This window comes from Lentinula edodes (genome assembly GCF_021015755.1).
Source record: "Lentinula edodes strain Le(Bin) 0899 ss11 chromosome Unknown C8R40scaffold_12, whole genome shotgun sequence".
Lineage (NCBI taxonomy): Eukaryota > Fungi > Basidiomycota > Agaricomycetes > Agaricales > Omphalotaceae > Lentinula > Lentinula edodes.
The window spans coordinates 31,445-47,207 of NW_025764318.1; the positions used below are offsets into that span (position 1 = coordinate 31,445).

Sequence of the window (15,763 nt, forward strand, 5' to 3'; positions counted from 1 at the left end):
CATCAGGAAACCGGTCCTCGGGTAATGAAGCAATAATTATGAAAAATTCCATTCAATGTGAATATGGCCGTTAATGTTTTGATAATATTCATGAATTTCACATAGTCATCAGTCATTAGTGCTCGTCGATAAAAATGATAAACCATTAGAGAGAAGTTAGTCAATAAGGACCATAAAAATCATTGACATTAAGTTCAGTAGGAGTGTCGGAACACCTGTGGGAGTCTGTTTGGGTGCAAAGTGTATCGAAGACTTTACAAAAGATCTCTACCAAATTGTATACACACTCGAAGACAATATTAAGTTTCTATGATAAGTTGAAGTATGTAAGCTCGTCTTTGAAGATATTCAACAAGAATGAAGGGGCACGATCTAACACTGTTTCACTACTCCATTCAGAGGGGACTGATCCACCCCATTGTGGAAATAGGTGTACACTGCGGACAATGCTGTCGAGGGAAATGATAGAGGCAGCACATAGTCCGTCACCACCAACATCTCTCTTGATCCGATATAGGCCCGAGGATGGCTCAGGATTGGTCTGAAACTTTGTGAACCACTCGACATATGCAAGATGTTGTGGTGGAGGGATGTCGGAGGGTATCAAGGTGTCGAGTTTGTTGAAAGGGAGTGAGAATACGACCCGTACTCTGCCTACTCTCGTATCTGACTTCAGATTAGTCATATACTATAAAGTGATATGATGAATTCGTACCTTTAGCCCAATTATCTCCAACTTTAAGCTTGACAAGAACAGTATCGAAGCGGGAAGACTTCACTAACTGACCAGAGGGTTTCGAAACGGAAGGATGAGCCGAAAATGAGTCAAGTGTTTTCTTTCCAAAAAGCTCCGTATTAACATATTTGATCTTGTGCCAGACTGGAAGAGAGGTGAATGGAAGAACGACGAATTGTGCCCAGTCATCGATCTGATTAGGTGGAATGTCAGGATACCGAAACTGAACAACGAAACACTTCAACGCATGTGTGAACTGAACAGCGCAATAGCCGTTAGCGCAGATGTCTTCAAGTCTGGATAATAGAACGTGTTTGACCGTAGGGAAATGAGTGACCTTCTGTGTAAATGAACACGTCATGTTCTACCAATGTCCGTTGTGCACCGGGAAAGTCGTAGCGTTGGTGTATGTGAGAAGTGATGGTATTCGGGATAGAGGTAGTGTTATGGTTCGAGGGTAATGATGCTTCGGCAAGCCTCCATGAGATGTAGTTTGTGTGATAGTCAGGTGGAAATAAACCCATCGACACTGTTGTTGCTAGCACCACCATCAATGAAAATCCACGCGAAACTAGGTCTCGGAAAAGAAAGTTGACTGGGAGCAAACCGGGTAAGCCTTGCCTTAACCAATGGAAGCATTCACAAATTCACTGTGATTCTCTAGACAACAGAGAACTGGAGACTGAACAGCCAGCAAAACGCTTGCGCGGGTCAAAGAAGGATACCATACTCGCCAGTGTCTCTACGCCTCAGTTTTCACGCAGGCAGAGGAACAAGAATAAGAACGTACTTGCCCCTACTCCCCTCGATTCTGCTATTCAGCCTATGCAGGCCACTCAGGAGATGCCGACACCGACACCGAAACCACAGAGGAACGCAAGGACAAAGCTCTCTTCTACACCGCGAGGAAATCTTGCTTTAACAGGTGCAGATACCCCAAAATCCAGAGGCCGCGTAGCAGCACAAACACCAAACCAAATCCGCAGTAAGCCAGTGTACCGCTTCCACTTAATGGAACTGATAAATTTTTAGGAGGGCGTCCTGTCGTTATACAATCAGATGATGACGATGAAGGAAAGCATGCAAGTTCTAGCAAAATTACCTTGTTTTAATTCGTTCTTGTTTAGGTGACCTGCTGTTTAACCAGCCACATATTCGACAAGAGATTAAGGAAGCCCAAGAAGACGATGATAGTGACCAGGATAGTGACCTGAATGGAGATATTGGTGACATTGACCGTGAGGTTGAACGTCAAAATGATTCCGAGGCAGCCAAGCATTTCAACGAAGAGGTCCCAATTCATGTGCTTATATTCAATGGATTTTCTTACTGAATATTTCATAGGCAGCACAGTTCCCAAGTCGAGGTCATGGCGGAAAGAACAAAACAGGTACATAACCAACTGTACTCATTGTGAGCACTCTGAAGTCTTTGTCAGGTGATGCGGGAATGGTTAATGACCGAAGTCGACAAGTTGAAGTTGGAGAAGACATTGAGGAAGCCCTTTCTAGCTCTGAAGACGATGTTCCAAAGCCTGCTCCTGTAACCAAGGTGCGCAACCTATATTACAGTGACCTTCCCACCCATTGCTCATTGACCGTGAAGAAGGTACAAAGAATGGCTGCTAAGCTCGCAGTAGAGGTACGCATATTTCATCCCTTAGTATCATCACTCAAGATATTCCAGCTTCCAGTCGTCTCCACCAACGATGTAGATATGCCTACTCCCACCTCAACTCTTCCTCAATTTCGATCTGCTGAGCCTGCATGGCTTCCACATACAAACTTAATCCTCAAACCATCCACTGATGCGACTTGGTCCTACAGACTTGATTTGAAAGCCCAAAATGCTCAAGTCAGATCTGTTGTGAAAGCGGCAAGAAGTCGGGCAACTTTGGAGCTTGTAACTAATGGTGAAGAATGTGGTCTGCAAACCTCGGGGCTCAATGCCATCACATTAGGTGCCCTGATTCAATGTGCCGACGAGCTGGGATTTGATGAAGACCTTGACTTATCACACCGACTCGAGGAGGGAGACCATACAACATATGCTAGACCTCTTATAAAATACGTTAGTAATAACACACACCGCTACCCTTCATTACTAATTCCCAACTTTGCAGGTTGCACAGCGGGTTATACTTGAGCGAAGAACCCTAAAAACTGGCTTTTCATCTGTTGTCCTCACTGCATTTGGGCTCGACTACTCTGAAGAGGGAATTGAAGACGCAAAGCAGTTGGTTGCTAATTCGGATTATATCTATCAACTATTACCAGTATGTGCCACACAGATTTAGGTGTCAATGACTAACTTTTTGTTAGTCTGGCCTGTACGACTACGCCCGGCCATTCAGTCACAACGTTATCCATAAATATCTTAGCGCGGCTCTTTTCAGTTCAACGAAATACTCGAAACTAATTATGTCGAGGAAAGCATCAATATTCGTTTCTTCTCTTCCTCATAAGCCGCTTGAATTGGAACTTCCAAAAGCCATGGTAGCTATGGCCAGTTGTGTGGTACGTGCATTATTTGTTTATGACAACGTTTTGGTGCTGATTTTGCTCGAGATACATTCTATCTTGCAAGACCATGCAAAATTTACTGAGGAAAATTTTCCACCAACTGGGCTTCACTCGCAATGGTCGACATTCATGGCCATTTTGACAAACTTGGAGACTGCTAGCAAGGTGAATTATCACAAGCTCATGCATAAGCTCTATCTGCAATCTTCGTATGTGTTCTCGTCGTGCTCTTATTCCAATTCACTAATTCTATTCAGTCGTACGGTTGCACCAACCAAACATGGTCTCTCCCAGGATCAAATTCTGCAACGTATCAACCTCACTGCATTTGCAGCCAATGGCGGTGACGATGACAGCAGTAGCAGTTCATCGGAATCTGATCCGGTGCATGGAAGTTCAAATGATGGAGAGCGCACTATTAGCTTGAGCGGGGATGGCATGGCTAATAATTCACTCAATGGTGAGGGGTCTGCGAATAGTACTGGGTCCGTAAGTGGTCAAGACGATGAATTCAATGAAGATAAGGCGGGCAAAGAGACTGAAGTGCATGCTTAGTTTACATATTCTATACCCAGAGTAATCCATCAATTCATTACATTTCATGACTTTCTGTGACGATGAGCTACCTCAAGTCTCAAGATAATGTGCAAAACCTGTCATGAGTCTACCATTAAACTATTGCTAACTCATTGGTACACTATCAGTATCCTACCAGTAAGTTTTTATTAGTGTACCATTCAACTATCATTAATGTTTATTAATGCGTCAAAGGGGCCGGGCAATGTTCATTAATTTCCGATAATGTGCCGAGGCCACTAATTATTGAATATTATCAGAATTTTCAAAGAATTTTCACCGTATTAATGAGAGACCAGTTTCCTGATGTCGTAGCGGAAACGGAACAGTCAGACTGAGATTCAGAACAATGATTTGTTTGCTGCTATTTGCAAGGCGCTGAGAAGTTGTCAGGTACATTGGGGCGAGTTGTCTGAGCATCCTTTATGGTACTTGTCCCGGCATTCAGGCCCATCGCCACTGGTGAAACTTTAATGCAGTTATCATTGTTCACATGATGTACAAACGATATAAAGTAACGCTCTGATAGTCAATTGTCGCCGCATCTCGATGCAGACAATCGAAACAAAGCTCATTTCAGGGTCGCGGGCAATGCTTGCTCCAGTCTTGAGTTCTAAAATGACAATGTGGTTGACACTGGTACTTCTGAAATATTATGAAGCTTACACTTACAATTCTGCGTAATTTTAGAAGCCTGTATTTTGCTTGTGAAACGTCAAATTGCATCCTCCCTACTTTGTTCTAAGTTGGATCTATCATCACATCCATGGACCACAAAAGCTTGGGAAACACTGACTCTAGTTGTCCTCGGATGTTGACTCTTTAACGGGACCAATAACTCAGGAGCAAGAGGCCAATACCCATAACTAAAGATAACTCGTGCGTCAGCAATGATTTTCTCCCGCGTAGTGAGACTTGGATTCGAGCCTGAGCATTTGTGCATGGATTTTCTCGACGTGTACTTCGAGAGAAGATATGTAAATCATCATTCTACGGTTTTCGTTCATAGTTGAGCTAAAGTGGTTGTTAAGACAATAATCGACAAAACCACATGGAAAATACTTGCAGTTCCGTCGAATTGAAGACTGATTTTTCAAAGAGATGGTTCGAGCCTTCGAGATTCCTACGGATATATGGATGAGCAGTACTGCTCTCGGTTGTAGAGGGAGGAACAGCTTTTGGCATATAAAGCTAGTAGTGGTAGGGAAGGGACGCGTACGTGCGGATGATCTTTCCAGCACATGACTAGAGGCGGTAACGCTGGAATTAATATTGATAAGCAGAGCTGATATGATAAGATATATACGTCTCTGCTGCTCGCTTCACTTACACGGTCACCTTTCCCCTTCTAGACTATAGCTATCTAAATCGCGATCGGCGCAGATATTTAAACCTCAAAACACCCTCCAGGTGCAGTTCATGTGAATGAACTGTGACAAACAACGACACCGAATATGTCGATCTCATTGCAAGTATATCTCAGTAAGTCTTTTTTGAATCTGAATGCACTAGCTATAGTTCGCGACAGGTCTAAATACATGTTGAAACATGAACAAGGCAATATATTCCATCACTTCTTCTTCTTTTCCGTGTCCTTTACACTTTTGAGTTGGTCCCGAAGCAGTGTATCGGTCCCCCAATGGGCCTCATGAACCTTAAGCTCGGTAAAGATTTCCTCAATCTGGTCAATAATAAGCGAGACTTTCATCGAAAAAGAGAATAGGTTTACCATAAATCGAGCTTTCTCGTGAGCTTCGGGACTCTGATCACCAAGTGGTTTTTGGATGTCAAGATGCAATTTGACCGCCTCTCTTGCGATTTTCTATTATCCAACACAGTTACTAAAGATATCAGATTAAACGAATGGTAAGGTGCACACCCTGTAAGCTTTCATTGTTGAGACATCCCATCCAGCATTTCCTACCGTCATGCTGCTGTGAGGAGGAGGAATAATGATGGGAGTGATTGACACAGGATCAGGAGGTGTAGATGAAATTCTGCTTCGAAGAATCAGTCGAGGAGAATTATCCTTCCCGCGAGCCTGTTTGGCATGATTGTAAGGGTTATGTCGAACTTTGGAAGGGAGATTTTCGTGTATAGAAAGTTTCTGACGGAGTTCATTGTACGGGACAGAGGTGGTATAGAGAAGAATCACTCGAGGAAGGGGTGCACTCCTAGTTGAAGAAAATGCTGAGATTGAGCGAGCTTCAGGAACAGAGGACATAATTTACCTAGTCTATTTCCTGAACCCTTTGATTAAATATTATAGAAGAAACGTGTAATGTGGAAAGAAGAATAAAACAAAGCAGTGTCAATGCGTGAACTTGAACGACTTCGTATGACAAAAATCAATTGTAATACTATACAAGCAACCGATTCAACCAGGGTCCTTATTATTACCTTAACTGACGCTCAAACACTGCAGTCTAGACTATCTGTTGGCAACTATTTCCAATAATAAATTAAAGTGGAACTTACAGCTGATTGTAATTCCGCAAGTCTGGCTTTTGCATGTGAAATCTCGAACTGCAACTTCACAATTTTCTCCTAAACTGGATCCATGATTAATGACAATTGAGCATGTATGGAGCGTACCATGGTTATTGTTCGATGTTGTCCCTTTAATAGAGCTAAGGCCTCGGGGGATACGGGCCAATTGTTAAGTCTGGATAGATTGAAAAATAATGACTTCGCATGGTGACTTCGCATGGTGGTTCAAATTCGAACCTGAGGCACTGAGCATGTAATTTTTCCACATGGGCTTCAAGGGACGTAGCGTAGATCGCCTCCCTATGTTTCTCGTTTGAGGTAGCTCTGGTATTGTAGGAATTGAGCACATGGAGAATTATGAAAATGATCAACATACAATTCGACCGGATTGAAAAGCGATTCTGTGAGTGATTTAGTCCATATTTTGAGATTTGGATCTTTCTCCCAGGTGTTGACAGCGAGGGATAACGAATGGTCGGGCTTGTTAGCTCCCTGATGATGACCAGGTTCAGTACCAGACCAGATAGCAGCTTCAGGCAGAGTGAGAGATGGAGAGACATTGCCGCAGGACATAGGTGGTGTCGATACTGATGAAACTAGAATTGAGGCCAAGAAAATATGAAGAAGCACGTGCGTTTTGAGTCGGAAAAATCAAAAAGGCATTTCTGAACCGGTAGCAGCGTGTGTTGGAAACTCAATGAGAACGTTCTGAAGAAGACAGAAAAAGCTTGAGTCGGAAAGCTAAACAGGCATAGTGTTGAGAAATCTGAAAATCGAACATTGAGATCGTGAGTTAGAAACATAAAGGAAGATACATGAAGGGCTAGAGACAAGAAGTTCTAAGAAGACCCTGTGTAATGTGTTGATGAGAACAATGCATATGAAAATGGTGATCTTTTACCAAGTGTTTGGTCTTATTTCGTTTCTTTCGCCATATCTTCCTATATGGGCTACTGCGTCAAACTGCTCTACTCTAGTTGAAACTCGATCGCGAATTACAAGGACGTCAACTTCTATTTTGCCCGGTTGGACTAATCGTACGCCTTTCCATTATGCGCGACTCTCGTGTTAAATGATAACAATGCTCTACGTTTTCCTCCGCGGCGATTCGCATGAACTTGCCGCACCCGTAGATGGCTCTTTCAAAAAACAATTAAGAGATTTAGAGCACTATTGTCATTCTGAAAGGGTCCCTGATTTGGATTTTCTTGTTAAAAATGCGAAAATTGTCTTGCCTCGTTTCATCGACTCATGAAACTATTTCACAAAGTAAACAGCCTTCCTTCTCAAAGTACGCAACACAAGTACAAGCTACGTACTTCCCTCTCTGGTCATAGAGGGGCGGTCGCCTGCTTGGCTGTTCATCCTTTGGGAACATATGTATCCAGTGGGGGTAGGTTCTGATTGTCCTAATACGTGCGTCGCATTGCTAACTATCAAAAAGGAGATTATGGAACCTATATATGGCACCTTGCAACATCTCAACAAATCCGTGCACCCGCAGGGCCCGGTGACAGAGGCGCAACTACAGCACTGGTCTGGATGACCAGGTCAAATGATTCAGACGACGGGCTTGCATTTGGTACTGAGAATGGCTATCTCTGTGTCTGGAAGCGGTCACAAAACAGGGATGTAAGTTTCTTGAAAAATTAAAGCTCATCGTTGACTGTGAAGTAGTGGAGAGAAGTATTTTGTCGACGTCTGAATGGCGGCGAAGATGGCCAAGAAATCGTAGGAATTGCATATGATCCTGGTTCTGCACAGCTCGCAGTGGTCCATTGGTCCCAAGTGGTCCACCGATTTCTGATGAATAGTTCCATGCATCCGAATTCTTTGAGTTCTAAAAGTATTTCAAACCATTGGCCGCAGTCGGTTGGGTTCGGACAAACTGGTGCGCGCGGACCCGAAATATGGTCAATTGGGAGAGAAGATGGAGTAATGTGAGTTCGTCATGAAATCAATATACATGTTCTTACGCGGCATTCACTTTGAAGCCATATTCTGAATGTTAATGGCACAATAATCCAAAGTTGGCCAACGGAAACTATAATGTGAGTCTACATCTAACATTTTGTGAATTTGTCATTTATTGTACTCTAGTGGACATGCGGTGGTCAACATCAAAGAGGATGCATTGATCCTTGACGATGTTGCCCAAGGTGTGGTACTATTCAAAATATCCGGATTGGAGAGGGTCAGAACTTTCGCAGTACCTTCCAGGGAGCGGAGGTCCAGAAACGTGGCATTCCATGACAGTGGCAACACTCTGATAAGCGGTAGTGATCATGGTGTTATATACATCTTTGACCGGCGAACCGGTGATGTCGTTGACACCATTTACATGGGTGTCAAAGACTGGGTGCAGTCGGTTGTAGTAAGTATTTCAAGCCTACTCCTACATGACATCTTCACCGTCGTTGTTCCAGACTACCGAGTTGGACAATATTCCAACAATCATCTTAGGCCAGTCCGGTGATAATACTGGGGAAGGGCAAATTCAAGTGTGGCAAAAACAAAGTACACCCGCCGCCGACGTCACAAGGAGATCATCCCTCTTAGAGCAGACGTCTTGGGTCATTTGTGCCCTCCTCACAAGTTTATTTGTTCTAGAACATATTCTGGTACGGCTTCCCTTGAGTTTTGCTTCAAATATTATTGCTACATAATTAGTCTTAACAGGACCTTCCAACTACGAATCTGAAGCAATTTGGGGACTGGGTCATGATTTTATTGAAGAATTTTCGAGTCAATGCGATCCAGGAAAATGAGCTTGTTATAGAAGATTTGGATTATGTATAGATGAAACTATTTGTGCATGTAGCGTGCAAGATGGACACCGTACGCGTCGACAATCAGTATCAGTGCTTGCAAAGAGAATAGCAAACTATGTACAGAAATTCTGAAAAGAACCTTACAGCAACCAGCGAGGGAAGAAATAAATAAAGCCCAATCATTGATCAACGTCAACGGCTATCACCATCAAATGAAGTCACGAAGCTATGAAAATTGAGTACCAATTTAGGTAAAAATCCAAGCCTCGTGTCAAAAAGGGATCTCGAGAGTGATGATTGCTGAAATTAATATATTAATATTGACGCTACTGTAGCAGAAGAGGCTGTTATCGATGGTGCAGCCACGGAAATTTCCTGCGGCTAGCAGATATCCACGTCATAGGGTTAGGTAACTGGTGTCAAACCGATACATAAACTGTGGTAGGAGCAGATGGTACGAAACTGTTTGTGTAGTTATAGCAAGAACGCTCAATGACAATCCGAAATTTAGAGTAGTTGATCGTGACTACTTTGTTGAGAGTAGAGGGACGATGAATATTGAGATATGGTCCTAGGAGCAACGTGCGCTAGACTCCCGTTCTCACCACAGAACGGGGAGAAATCAGCACAAGGTGGCCGATTGTTATTTATTTGTTGAGAAGTGTAAAGGGACGATGAATATTCAGATATGATCGTAGGACCAACGTCCACTAGACCTACGTTCTCGCCAAAGATAGGAAAGAACTTAGCACAGGGTTCGATGTCGAATACCCGATTGTTACTGATTTGTTGAGAGGGATAAAGTGTAGGACCAACGTCCACTAGACCTACGTTCTCGCCAAAGATAGGAAAGAACTTAGCACAGGGTTTGATTTCGAATACCCGATTGTTACTGATTTGTTGAGAGGGATAAAGGCAGGTCGTATATTCAGATATGTTTGAATCATAAACATATCCATCCCGCGGACGACTGTTGAGCGCTTTCAATTTCCATGATTCGGAGCGCACGGTGTCGAGGTATTCCGTATAACTGCGATGTTCCCGGCCTTTGTAATTATATGACACCGGATCCGCATTAATCAGTGAGTCGCTGGTGTCTGGTATCTGGTACGAGAACAAGAAGCAATTAAATAGCAAACAACCCATTTCATAGATTAACTAACCGTTCGCTCCGGGAGTCGTGCCGTGGAAAGAAACGTTGGAATCTGGAACGGGGCGGAAATTGTGTTCAGGTCCTCTGGATTTTGGGGGAATCGTGTCAGTTGGGTGCAGTCCTCGACCTCGACCTCCTCGTCGACGGCATGAATGGGTGTAGAAGTTTTCAAATTCCGTACAACAAGTTTTGAGTTAGACCGTCTGGGAATGGACGTAATGCATTCTGGTTTGCGCAATGAACACCTTTTGCCAATGGTTTTAATGCAAATTAATTACCTTGGAAACGTGCAAGGCAGTTTTCGCAGGGCGTTGATCCCCCATTTCGCCTTGTACACCGACGCTTCCTAACCCTGCAATGATCACAGGAATCTGAGTGGTGGTTTGAGCTTTGATAATAGGTAGAGTAACGTTAAATATCGACCTGTTTTCGATCTGATTGTAGCGGACCTCGCAAGAACGGGGAGGTTGTTGAGCGCTTTCACTTTCCGTCGTGATTTGGACAAGCTCGCGGTGTCGAGGTGTTTAACATCACTGATGGTGTGTGATATCTAGTACGTGCACAGGAGATTAGTAGATAACAGTACATTGCGCAAATCGACTAACCGCTATCGGGTCCATCATTCGTTCTGCGAGTTGTGTAGGTGAAGGAAACGTATTTGTGCGATCCTCAGGACTTTGGAGCAATGGCGTCTGTTGGGTGCGGTCCTCGACCTCGGCCTCCTCGTCGACGGCGTGAATGGGTGTAGATGGTTCGAAATTTATTGCAACAAACGAGTTAGACCGCTTGGTTTTGGAGGTAATGCATTCAAGATTGCACAATGAGCACCTTAGAGCCATAATTTAAATTCAAACTAATCGCCTTTGAAGTATTGAAGGCACCTTTCACAGGCCGTTAATCCACCATTTGGCCTTGTACACCGAGTTTTTCGAAGTTTGCAATGATCACAGGCATTGGCTAAATGATAATGTGAGCTCCTAAGATAGGCAGAGTAATGTGAAACGAGTCTACCTGCTCTAGAAAAATTTTTTTCGATTGTCGGGGGAGCTAACGAGAAGAAAAAATAGTTAGCCCATCACAGCATCAATTCATGACCATACCATACACACCGTTGGTCTGCGCAAAATTGTAGAGCTCTATACGAAGCGCGATATCCAGAGCTGATTCCATAGTTGTGGATAAAAGAAGAAGAGCCTTTCGACTGATTACATGGCTTATGAAAGTCTCTCATATGAGCGTGTGCACTTTCAGGAATTCTTCTCCTCGTTCTTGCTCTGACCAAGCTAAATCAGCCAAAATGGACTCATTGGTGAGAAATACAATGATTATTTAGCATGCTCCACTTACCTTCCCATAATTGTACTTGCTCAACTCCTTACTCCAACCAGGTTGCCGGAAAACGGAAAACTCGATCTACTCTGAAATTGTCAAACCCAATCTAGGTGCGGACGCTAGTTCTTCGATGTCTGGACTTTGAAACCTGATCATTTGTATATGCCCGAAGGCTTGCTTTTCTTTATTTCGCCTCTGAACGCCCGCAGCGTTTCAGCTCTGGATTCCCAGGAAGGATATCAATTGTTGCATCTTCCATGAGTCCCAAATCCTGATCAACCTACCTAGGCCGAACACTGGGGAGAAAGGCCCCCTGCAGAAGTACTCCATCGCTTAGACGAGGAACTGTTCTTACGAGGATGGCTTCTAGCTCCTCCAAGTGTCTTTTCATCTAGATCCATTGAGCGATTTCGTCCGAGTATTACATGAGTATATTCAAATCTTATTGAAGCGCTTGAGCTAAACTGTAGGCCCGCAGATCAATGACACACATGAAAAATGGCTGTAGAAATTTTAAATGGGATATTCGAAGACAGAAATTAAACAATAGCAACAACAGAAATATTGGCGGTGAGTATCTTCGCAAAAACGCTAATACTGATAAATATAAATGGAGAATTTTAGTCGAGGGACATACCTGAGGCTCAGGAGCCAAATTGCTCCAGTTTCGATATCGATACTATGGCCGCTACACGGTGAAATCGTAAGACAAGTTAGCGGAGTTCAAGAGAATATGTAGATTATGTTGCGAATCGAAGTTCAAAAGAATGAAAATACAAGGACGCACAAGAGGCCTTCGCAATGGTCCAAAACATTACTGTGGGTCCGCAGGAGCCACCGCTGACACAATCGACTGCCGTTTGACTACTATCGAGTATCTACGTTGAAGCCAACGTTGAGTGAGACGCGCCTGGGCCCCGGCGCGATATTACCAAAGACTGTCACGTGTAATTCAAGATACTTAAAGTGGGGCGCCTGTTGGATCACCATTTTAGTAATATAAAATGTTGCTCCTTACTGCCTTCCTTGTCGGATAACCATTTTAGTAATCTAATGTTGCTCCTTACTGCCTTCCTTCCGAATATTTACCTACGGAATGTTCATCTTCCGCCTGGATCCTGGAGCGCACCTTCTAGATCTTTCTCCCTGTCCAAATATCAATCTCGGAACCAATGTAATGGATCACCTTTTCGCAAACGGCAAAGCATTGATAGGCATAAATCATGTCAGGTTGGACGCTGTAGCTCACTCTGAATTCCTCTGAATTCCCACTTCTCGATGACGTTTGCTACGTCGCAGTCGCTTTTAGAATGCGCGGCGTCCGTACACTCAATACGTCTAAACGAGCAACTAGCAACCCTTATTCCACGTTCGCTCTGGAAACCCAACTCACTCTCTAATTCCTGTGACGCTTTTTCTTGCGAATCGATTTTTTTGTCTTTCGCAAACTTCACCTCCTCGTTCCCGGTAGACTTTTCTATGTTCGAACGCAGACACCACTGCCGTAAATGCGGTGGTATCTTTTGCCACAAATGCACCTCGCGCACTACGCCCTTACTCAATACGCGTAATCTGCCTTTCCTCAGCCCCCCGAGGAATACCAGCATATATGACTTTGGGTCTGAGGGCGGAATTGTTGACTCCCTCGCACGAGTTTGCGATCGTTGCTGGGACCAATTACATGGTACCACGAAAAAGACTGAAACACCAGAACCAGAGTTGAAGCCTGGTGTGCTGTCTACACTGAAGACACCTTGTCGTTCCTTTGTGATGTCATCTGCCACTTTGGAGAGTGATACACAGTGTTCTTCTCCGACCCGCGTTGATACAAAGTCTATCTCTCTTGGCGAATTATCTGCGTACCCTCTGTGTCGCCCATCTACACTCTGCAAAGCATCTGGAGGAGGCAAATGGGTCCCAAGGCCCAATGAGGCCCCAGAAGACACTTGTATTATCGAAACGTCTTTTCCAGACTTAGTTTTTCTCTCAGATTCATCAAGTCCACCATCCCACTTGGGCTTAGTGTTATCCCCTCCTCGACATTCCCGCTTCCCCGCCTCGAAAGCCAACCGAGCTCCTACTCTTGGCATTGGTAAAGCACTATGGGAAGTCGAGTGGGAGAGGAAGGTACAGAAGGTAAAGAGGTTACTTAAAAACCCTGTTGTAAGAGATGGTGAGTTTTGCTACAGGGTTTATCGTGGTGCGAGTTTAGATGACTATCAAGATGAGGATGTATATGATGAGCATGATTCAGCAGAGTTGGTTTCACTGTCAACCTTCTGAGACTGCGTTCATTTCCCGCTGACCACTTACTATTTTTGCCTTATATTGATTGCCCTTATTTTTGTGGATCATTGATTACCTTTCTGTGTATGTATCGCTATGCTAAGGATCATATGCTGACATGCACTTGGAATGTAAGAGGGATTGAGAGTTGAAAAGGGGAAAGAGGTTGCGAGTGTTCTAAGTGCATGACCCTTGATGATCAGTCATTGAACAAGAATATCCATGGGCTGAACCGTTTGGCCAATAGCTGGGGTGGTTCTAGATTTCACGGATCCGGAGTGCACAAGCGCTCTCTTGCGGCTAGAACGAGAAAATTTTCGCTCAACGGATCGCCAGAGAAAAGAACTGCCATTAATATTATCCGGTGATCTATTCACCACCGAATTGTTGGATGCGAAATCCATGTTGACGACGACAAGTCTGGAATTGATCGTGATCACCTTTGTACATTGGAGTAAAGAGATATAGGAAAGGAAAGGAAAGGAAAACCGACACGGTCCCATTGAGGAACATTATATGGAAAAGAATGCACTGAGTTAGGTACAAAATATGAAACATAGAGGGTAATTCGCAATCGACTACGGAGACGCGTATGTTATCAGAATGACACGGTGTAGCATTCATTTCTGAAAAGGGTAATGGTTCTCGGAGCTCAAGAGCCCCGAGGACTATTCCCTTGAAACTTTGTCAAGATCGGTGCGATCCTACATAAGAGAAATAGTAAGACGAATGGTCTCTTGAGAAAAAATACACCAACTGTTTAACAATATAATCTGCAAGACGGTAATCTCCCTGCCCACGCATATTGACAACAGAGTTGCCATATTTGGAGCCAGTACGCATCACGACCAGGTCCCCCTGGACACCGAGAACAGGGTCAACAGGTAGACGCATCGATCGTTTAAAAAATACACGGAACGATGTTTTTGGTTTACCCGGGACTTTCAAATTGACAACGACATCATGGGTATGAGGCTGAAATCGGTGAGACTCGAAATGAAGGTCCACAAGAGGGTAGCGACCCTGTTCTGCATTAAAGTGGCAGGCAGCAGTGAGAACACAGAATGTTCGGGGGGTATGTGTCTGGCCAGAATAAAAATGAGAACGAAGTTGTAGAGTTGTTTTCATCCTCTGGAAGATAGATCAGAATATAACAGCGCCACTTAGAGAAAAACGTACAGATGTAGATTCGACGTAGATCCTTTGATTGACCATGACTGAGGGTTTTGAGCGACTCAGAGAAGTCGATCTCTTAAATTACCTGTACTAAACAAAGTGTAGTTACCAATAAAACAATATCGTGGTTACTTGTCGGGAATGTCTTTTGTAACTTGAAGAATACAAACTGATTCTGATGCGCAACTCACACAATTAATATTAATGTACACATGGGCAGTAAACATTCGCTGCGATTTAACAAAAGCAAGAGAAAGTGCAACTGATCACACACCAGAAGGAGAAAAAATTCCGCTCGACGGAAATGAGAACGAACAAGAAGAAGTATGCCTGAAGTATGCCGTGTTCTATTTGGGCCTTACGTAAATCAATCCTCCTACGACCACTATCAGTCTCTACATCTATTCCCAACTACCTTCACCCTCTAGCTCTGATCACGATCAAATCAGAAACAGAGCAACCTCAATTGAGATATCTTCCAATCATCCACACCCGACTATTCTCTTGCCAGGCCGGGCTCTTACCTCCTCACTCTTCTCGCACACGCAGATTCAGAATGCGTACGAACACTCCAGCAATCGCTAGAAGGTGGCAATCACTGACCTCCGACCAAAGCTCTGGGTCTTTACTCTTCGGACGGCCTTCTCCTCGTCCTACCGTTCGTCTTTCTCAATGTCACACTGTGTCGGCTTCCAGTGCGTCTTTGGGCCGCGATCATCCA

The 15,763-nt window shown here is 44.0% G+C and overlaps 7 protein-coding genes across 7 annotated transcripts; 3 read left to right on the forward strand and 4 right to left on the reverse strand.

The window, feature by feature from the left end:
- Nucleotides 1–376: 376 nt before the first annotated feature.
- C8R40DRAFT_1015680 (uncharacterized protein) lies at nt 377–574 on the reverse strand (the record flags this gene model as incomplete). Its single annotated transcript, XM_046222926.1, has 1 exon — nt 377–574. A coding segment is annotated over one exon (198 nt), but the record flags the coding sequence as incomplete, so codon positions are not given.
- A 532-nt stretch (nt 575–1,106) lies between these two features.
- Nucleotides 1,107–3,813, forward strand: C8R40DRAFT_1068353 (uncharacterized protein; the record flags this gene model as incomplete). The annotated part of the gene is made up of 12 exons (XM_046225996.1): nt 1,107–1,142; nt 1,241–1,346; nt 1,401–1,721; nt 1,864–2,039; nt 2,081–2,126; nt 2,175–2,287; nt 2,342–2,377; nt 2,423–2,806; nt 2,859–3,011; nt 3,058–3,252; nt 3,304–3,467; nt 3,516–3,813. 12 exons carry the CDS (start codon nt 1,107–1,109, stop codon nt 3,811–3,813), a joined length of 2,028 nt encoding a protein of 675 aa, XP_046087637.1.
- A 1,591-nt stretch (nt 3,814–5,404) lies between these two features.
- Nucleotides 5,405–6,897, reverse strand: C8R40DRAFT_1068354 (uncharacterized protein; the record flags this gene model as incomplete). The annotated part of the gene is made up of 8 exons (XM_046225997.1): nt 5,405–5,515; nt 5,564–5,656; nt 5,714–6,024; nt 6,066–6,084; nt 6,313–6,381; nt 6,430–6,499; nt 6,562–6,648; nt 6,701–6,897. The coding sequence occupies 8 exons, from the start codon at nt 6,895–6,897 to the stop codon at nt 5,405–5,407; spliced, it is 957 nt and encodes a 318-aa protein (XP_046087638.1).
- A 936-nt stretch (nt 6,898–7,833) lies between these two features.
- Nucleotides 7,834–8,554, forward strand: C8R40DRAFT_1017823 (uncharacterized protein; the record flags this gene model as incomplete). The annotated part of the gene is made up of 4 exons (XM_046222952.1): nt 7,834–7,956; nt 8,002–8,264; nt 8,319–8,375; nt 8,425–8,554. Coding segments are annotated over 4 exons (573 nt in total), but the record flags the coding sequence as incomplete, so codon positions are not given.
- Nucleotides 8,555–10,038: 1,484 nt separating this feature from the next.
- On the reverse strand, nt 10,039–11,418 carry C8R40DRAFT_1068356 (uncharacterized protein; the record flags this gene model as incomplete). The annotated part of the gene is made up of 9 exons (XM_046225998.1): nt 10,039–10,065; nt 10,104–10,199; nt 10,259–10,473; nt 10,527–10,600; nt 10,698–10,798; nt 10,854–11,076; nt 11,130–11,205; nt 11,260–11,295; nt 11,358–11,418. 9 exons carry the CDS (start codon nt 11,416–11,418, stop codon nt 10,039–10,041), a joined length of 909 nt encoding a protein of 302 aa, XP_046087640.1.
- Nucleotides 11,419–12,915: 1,497 nt separating this feature from the next.
- Nucleotides 12,916–13,779, forward strand: C8R40DRAFT_1012585 (uncharacterized protein; the record flags this gene model as incomplete). The annotated part of the gene is made up of 2 exons (XM_046222878.1): nt 12,916–13,528; nt 13,655–13,779. Coding segments are annotated over 2 exons (738 nt in total), but the record flags the coding sequence as incomplete, so codon positions are not given.
- A 739-nt stretch (nt 13,780–14,518) lies between these two features.
- On the reverse strand, nt 14,519–15,081 carry C8R40DRAFT_1169089 (uncharacterized protein; the record flags this gene model as incomplete). Its single annotated transcript, XM_046231315.1, has 3 exons — nt 14,519–14,570; nt 14,624–14,997; nt 15,046–15,081. The coding sequence occupies 3 exons, from the start codon at nt 15,079–15,081 to the stop codon at nt 14,519–14,521; spliced, it is 462 nt and encodes a 153-aa protein (XP_046087642.1).
- Nucleotides 15,082–15,763: the final 682 nt, after the last annotated feature.